Source organism: Physeter macrocephalus, chromosome 11 (assembly GCF_002837175.3).
Source record: "Physeter macrocephalus isolate SW-GA chromosome 11, ASM283717v5, whole genome shotgun sequence".
Classification (NCBI taxonomy): Eukaryota; Metazoa; Chordata; class Mammalia; order Artiodactyla; family Physeteridae; genus Physeter; species Physeter macrocephalus.
The window spans coordinates 134,702,519-134,709,884 of NC_041224.1; the positions used below are offsets into that span (position 1 = coordinate 134,702,519).

The following is a 7,366-nucleotide window of genomic DNA, read 5'->3' on the forward strand; positions in this document are numbered from 1 at the left end:
GGAAGTGTGTCCAGGCTTCAGATAACTTGAGTTTTAATATTTTCTTGGCAGAGTAATGTAAAATTAAAGTGGGGAAAGATATTTAACATTTAATACTAAGCTTTAAAAAGAAACCTGCTACCATTGCTATGTACTTTGATGCAAAGACTATGATGATAATAGAGTACAGAAGACACTTGGCATTCAAAAAAAAATTAATAAAGAATACATATATATTTAAATAAACACACACACACAGACACACACACACACACGGAGAGATAGATTAACAGATGAAAAAAAACACACCAAAATGTTAACAGCGATTATCTTTGAATAGTGGCAATTCACAGAATTTTCCTATAATAAGTGTATGTTACTTTAGGACCGCGTGTATTAAATAAGCAGACACTGTAGAGCAATATATAAAATGACTTACCTCTTCTGCTCTTTTGAAGACCACATTAGCATTCTGAGGAATGTCCACTTCCAAAGAGTCCCTTTTTCAGAATGGAAATAAATGTTTCATGTTGTTAATCTCAAGAATAATAGTCATCCAGGATGTCAATCTAAAATAGAGCTGTAAGTTCTTATACTAAAAAATGTTTATGAAGAAAGATTACAATTTAGTGAGTCTGAAAAATTTTACACATAAATACAGATCAGATTTTCTGCCTTCTGTCTTAATCTACAGCTTCATTTAGCAAAGTTTAAAGGTCTAAATATTAATCAAGCTGATAATTAAAGACTTTAGCTCAGCAACTGGTTTTAACTATATTAGAGTCCATTAGAGATCTGATTTTATTTATAAGTGAACAGACTGCCATATAGGAAAAATATTAGTGTTCTGCTAAATACAGTATAGTGACTACTTTATGTTTAAAATACCTTAACAAGAGCAGAACTCCTGCTTTTCCCAGAAGACGCCAAGCAACCCATTCTGCAGTTGTTCTATCAGCTTCATATGTAGCTTGTTGACTAACAATAAAAACCAGTGGCAACCCTAGTTGAAGATGAACAGTTGAAACTTGTTGAGGATCTTCAGCAACTTCAGTCTTCATTTAGAAAAAGAACAAAACATCTTTACTATGTGATAATGTTCCAACATTTGGATTTAAACCCTGCTAATTCTTATCAATAAAGACAAGTGAAAAAACAAGTCTGTGAAATAAATACATTAACTTTAACAGAAATGGTCTCATGATTTTCTAAGTTTAATGCTCCCAGTGTACCTATATAGTTTAAGCATTATGAAACTAACAAATTTTACAAGGAGTTAAACAGAAATTTACAACCATAAAGAATAAGGATATTATAAAGAAACAAACAAAAAAAAATAAAAAAAACTGTGGTACTGATAAATAAAGAGATAGATATTTGAAACAAAACAGAACAGATAACTAAGGAACAAATTCTTCCACATAAGAATTTAACATATAATGACATATTACAGAACAATGAGAAACATCTGAGTTGACATCAGCTTGAATATACACATCTAATTTCACCCCCTCCAGAAATCCCAGCACAACTACAGCAGTAGGAGTTTTCAAAAGAGATAAAACATACATATATGAAGAAAGGAAAAGAGAAAAGGCAGCAAAATGTTTTTTTTTTTTTTTGCGGTACGCGGGCCTCTCACTGTTGTGGCCTCACCCATTGCGGAGCACAGGCTTCGGACATGCAGGCTCAGCGGCCATGGCTCACGGGCCTAGCCGCTCTGCGGCATGTGGGATCTTCCCGGACCGGGGCACGAACCTGTGTCCCCTGCATCGGCAGGCGGACTCTCAACCACTGCGCCACCAGGGAAGCCCCAAGGCAGCAAAATTTTGGAACCTGGAGAACAAAACCCTAAAGCCATGAGAGAGGAAAAGCCAAGAGACAATTTCACTTTAACTGCAGAATCCTAAAATTGCTCAGGAACTGTCACTGCCTGGCGTCTCTGGAACTGGGAGAGAAATATTGGAAGCGGAATGGCAGGAAGGCTCCAAAATAAGGAGGAATAGGTAAAACCTTCGGGGAAGCATTAGATCCCTAGATTCCTCTCCCCAACTCCATGAACTTAGGTCCCTCTCTCACACCAGAAGAAATCTGGCCGGACTGAAGGAACAGCTGAGAATGGGAATACCATACCCAAAGCAGGGGGATTGAGTACCCAAATGCTGAGACTCCTTTTAGCCCTTTCCCACTCAGTTTCCAGTATGCTAGCAGCCAGACTTCTGTACACCAGCAGAAAACTGGAAGTTCCTTTTCTGGGGATCTTGAGTAACCACAAGAAAAAGTCTAAAGCTACTGACATTGAGGTTCACCAGAAAACAGCCCAGATCCAATCACCCTATGGAGCTCAGAGTTAACAAGTCTGATCTACAGCCTCAGAATTTCCAATCAGCTTTTTTAGTTTCATATTCTAAATCATGAACAAGGAGTAACACGCATCTAAGGAAAGCCTCTAACATGAAAGACAGAGACCAGAACAAACCGAAAAACAAGTAACGTGAAGGAAACAGACTATTCAGTAGAAGTTTCAGAAAACCACCACTGATAAGCTCAAAAAGATGGGAAGACAGACTATCGATAAAGAAATGAAAAATAAAGTTGAATAAATCTGCCAGAAAGTATAGCAAAGGACAGATGGATAATAGAAGAGATAAAATTGAGGGACTAGTTCAAGAGGTCCAACATTCAAATAGGAGTCCCAGAAAGAGAGAAGGGAGACGACAGAAGGGAAGAAATCATCACTGAAATACACACAAAAGTTTCCCACAACTGAAGAAGCATGAGCTGCCAGATTGAAAGAGCCCACTGAGTAACCAGCGTAGTGGATAAAAGCAGACACACGGGAAGATGCATTCTTGTAAATTTTCTAATTATTGAGGTTTTTTTTAATCTTAAAAGTTTCCACAGAGAAATCTATATTTACCTACGGTAAGCAGAATTCTAAGACGGTCCCCAAGATTCCTGGTGTACACATTTTGTATAATCCTAATTCCTTGAGTGTGGGTGATACTTATAGCATAGTCATTCCCTTGATTAGGTCACACCATGTAAGACTGTCATAGCACAATGGAGGGAGATTGTCTGCTGGCTTTGAGGGAGGAATCTGCAATTTTTTGAGGGGGCCACGTGGACAGGATCTGAGAACAGCCTGTAGGAGGTAAAGCAACACCAGCCAACAGCCAGCGAGAAGGTGGGAACCTCAGTGCTACAACAACACAGAGCTGAATTATGCCAAAACCTGAATGGGTATAACAGCCTGAAGGAGTAGAAAAGCCTGGTTTCTTCTTTGTGTATTTGGAGAACTATAAGAAATTTAGTATTAAAAAAGGGGGAACAGACAGTAAGGCTGGAGATCTGGCAAGGGGCCAAATCATTAAAAACTATATATATCCTCCTAAGAAAGTAGGGCTTTATTCTGTAAATAATTGGAAGCCAGTTAGGAACTGCAAAAATTATTGTAACAAGATCATATATGTGTATTTAAAATATATCACTCTGTTTAAAAAAAAAAAGAAAAAAGGTACTTCCCTGGTGGTCCAGTGGTTAAGACTGGGGAACTAAGATCCCACATGCCATGTGGCCAAAAAAACCCAAAGAACAGAAACAAAGAAATATATACTAAAAACCAATGAATCCTACAATTTAAATGGGTGAATTAAATGATATGTGAACTATATCTCAATAAAGATGTTTTATAAATAAATAAATAAATAAAATAAAACATATCACTCTGCAAGCAACAGAGAGCATAAACTTAAAGAGAGTGAAGTACAGGAATACAATATAGACCAGATCAGTTGCTATTGCTAAAACAGTACACGAGAGAGAGGGAGAACCTGGATTAAAGCACTGGCTGTTAAAATGAAGAATTCATAAGATATTTAAGATCTAAAATTAGATGCAGAGAGATGTAGGAGTTGAGAATGGTTTTCCAGGTTTCTGCCATGAATGACTAGACAATAAATTAACCAACATAATGGAGCAAGAACAGATGGTAAAGGATAACACATTAATGTCAGACATGTAGAGCTTAGGAGAAAGACATCTCGTTAGTAGTTAAATATATGGGACAGGAACTCCGAAGAAACATCTGACCTGAAAATTCAAATCTGAGAATCAGTGTAGTTAATGCCATAGAAACAGATGAGGGTGTGTTCCAAGCATCTATCACTGTGTATGTAGCAAAGCATGCCAACACCTGATGGCTTAAAATAACAAGAATCATTTATTTTGTCCATATGTCTGCAAGCTCATCTCTGGTCCACATTGCATTAGTGGGGCATTTCGACTGGAGGGTGATGGTTCCACTTTAAAGATGGCACATTCACTGGCTAGCAAGCTGTTGCTGACTATTATGAGCTCAGCCAGAACCGTGGGCTGTGGACCTCAACTCCTCTTCACATGACTTCTCCTCAGGCTTAATTTCACAGAAAAGTAGCTGGGTTTCCAGAATGAGCAATCAAAGAGAGCAAGGCAGAAGCACATGGCATTTTATGACATATAGCCTCAGAAGCCACATATCATCATTTCAGCCTTATTCTACTGGTCAAGGCAGTCACAAAGGCTCAATCATGTTCAAGGAGAGAAGACATAGACTCTACCACTGGACAGGCACATTGATAATGTCACATGATAAGAAGAGTTTATGAGATGGGAGAGTTGTTATTGCCATCTTTGGAAAATTTAATCAAAGTCTGATAGGATGAGGCTTTGGCGGGCTTGGAGAGAGAAGTGAGTATATTTTGCAAGTGGGACAGATGTGAATTGTTGTAGTCAATGGTCTACTCTCTGGCTACAATTTCCACCCCTATCACATGCAAATCACACTTCTCTCCAAGATTTCCAAGCCTCATCCCATCAGACTTTGAGACCAATGCAAACTCTAAGATCTCATCATCTACATTCAGGTCTAGTGTGGTCTCTTGGATATAGCTCCTTGAGAACTGTTCCTCTCAATTTGAAGAAATGAATGAATTATTTTTCCCCATTCTCAATAGACAATGATGGAACAGGCAAAAGATAACCACTACAGACATTACTGTTTGAAAGGGGAGAAAGCAGAAGCATAAAATGGTCATTTGTGTGTAGGAATTCTGAAGCCCATTCAGGCATATGGGCCAGTTTCTGGATTAGGGTTCCATCCTACTCCCTAAGGGTTTGTTCTCTGAGGCTCTGCGTTACATATTTGGGCTCTTGACCTGCCCTCCAACTCATCCTTTCTTGTTTACAAAAAAAGGAGCCTGTGTTTGCAGCTGAGCAGATTTCTCAGTCATTTCCTGTCCACAGAATATGGGGAGTCTAAAGACTTCTTTTCATTTTGTGCTGTTTCTGTCCCTTTCCATACAAGCTGGTATACTTCTTCTAAAACCCCATGGTTCCTTAATTATAAAGTTATAGTCCATTCCATTAGACAAAAGACAAAATTACAAATGTCCTTGATAGGTAGAAAAAGCAACAGAGTAGTACCAAGAAGATTGCTAATAGTAGCATAAAAATTACTAATAATTTTATATATCTATAAAAATTGTATCTATTTTTAAAATTATAAATTAGTATAAAGTATACACAAGTGACAGAAGCACTCTTGCACTGGGGTGAGAGTACAACTTTGAAATTTTCAAAAAACGATATAAGAAAATGAAGGACTATAAGAGACTGCTATGAACTATTATACACCAACAAATTACATAAATGAGAAGAAACTGACAAACTCCTAGACATATACACCTACCAAGACTGAATCAAGGACTTCCCTGGTGGTGCAGTAGTTAAGACTCGGTGCTCCCACTGCAGGGGGCACAGGTTTGACCCCTGGCTGGGGAACTAAGATCCCATATGCCACACAGCATGGACAAAAAAAGGACTGAATCAAGAAGAAATAGAAACTCTAAACATATAACTAGTAAGCAGAGATTGAATCAGCAATTAAAAATCTCATAACATAGTAAAGTGCAGGCAGAGATGACTTCACTGTAGAATTCTATCACACATTTCAAAAGAATTAATGCCAATCCTTCTCAAACTCTTCCAAAAAAATGAAGAGGAGGGAACACTTCCAAACTTATTGTATGAGGCCAACATTACTCTCATACCAAAACCGGACAAAGATACTATAAGAAAAGAAGACTACAGACCAATATCCCTGATGAAAACTCATGCAAATATCCTCAATAAAATACTAATAAAAAGAATTCAACAGCACTTTAAAAGGATTAAACACCATGACCAAGAGGGATTGATTCCTGGGATGCAGGGATGGTTCAACATACAAAAATCAGGATTGGTTCAAGATGGCGGAGTAGAAGGACATGTTCTCACTCCCTCTTGCAAGAACACCACATTCACAACTAACTGCTGAACAATCATCAACAGGAAGACACTGGAACTCACCAAAAAAGATACCCCGCACCCAAAGACAAAGGAGAAGCCACAATGAGACAGCCAGAGAGGCGCAAACACAATAAAATCAAATCCCATAACTGCTGCATGGGTGACTCACAAACTCATACTTCTGTGGTATAAGGAGAACACTTATACCACAGAAGTCCACCCACTGGAGTGAAGGTACTGAGCCCCACGTCAGGCTTCCCAATCTGGGGGTCCAGCAACGAGAGGAGGAATTCCTAGAGAATCAGACTTTCAAGGCTAACAGGATTTGATTGCAGGACTTTGACAGGACGGGGGAAACAGAGACTCCACTCTTGGTGGGCACACACAAAGTAGTGTGTGCATCGGGACCCAGGGAAAGGAGCAGTGACCCCATAGGAGACTGAATCAGATCTAACTGCTAGTGTTGGAGGGTCTCCTGCGGAGGCAGGGGGTGGCTATGTCTCACTGTGAGGACAAGGACACTGGCAGCAGAAGTTCTGCGAAGTACACCTTGGCGTGAAACCTCCCAGAGTCCGCCATTAGCCCCCCCAAAGAGCCTGGGTAGGCTCCAGTGTTGGGTCACCTCACGCCAAACAACCAACAAGGAGGGAACCCAGCCCCACCCATCAGCAGACAAGTGGATTAAGTTTTACTAAGCTCTGCCCACCAAAGCAACAACCAGCTCTATCCACCACCAGTCCCTCCCATCAGGAGGCAACAACATTCACATTATAGGGGTCCCAGAAGGAGAAGAGAGAGAGAAAGGACCAGAGAAAATATTTGAAGGGATTATAGATGAAAACTTCCCTAACATGGGAAAGAAAATAGCTACCCAAGTCCAGGAAGAGCAGAGAGTTCCATACAGGATAAACCCAAGGAGAAACATGACACAACACATAGGAATCAAACTGGCAAAAATTAAAGACAAAGAAAAATTATTGAAAGCAACAAGGGAAAAATGACTAATAACATACAAGGGAACTCCCATAAGGTTAATAGCTGATTTCTCAGCAGAAACTCT

General features: G+C 39.4%; 1 protein-coding gene across 2 annotated transcripts in view; it reads right to left on the bottom strand.

Annotated features, from left to right (window-relative positions):
- TXNDC16 (thioredoxin domain containing 16) overlaps positions 1–7,366 on the bottom strand; it is a 124,172-nt gene that overhangs the window by 66,779 nt on the left and 50,027 nt on the right. For both annotated transcript variants that reach the window (XM_055088431.1, XM_028495865.2), the window contains exons 9-10: positions 868–1,034; positions 419–479 (exon numbers count right to left, since the gene is read on the bottom strand). In XM_055088431.1, coding sequence (XP_054944406.1) covers positions 419–479; positions 868–1,034 — 228 coding nt within the window. The remainder of the gene's footprint in view (positions 1–418; positions 480–867; positions 1,035–7,366) is intronic.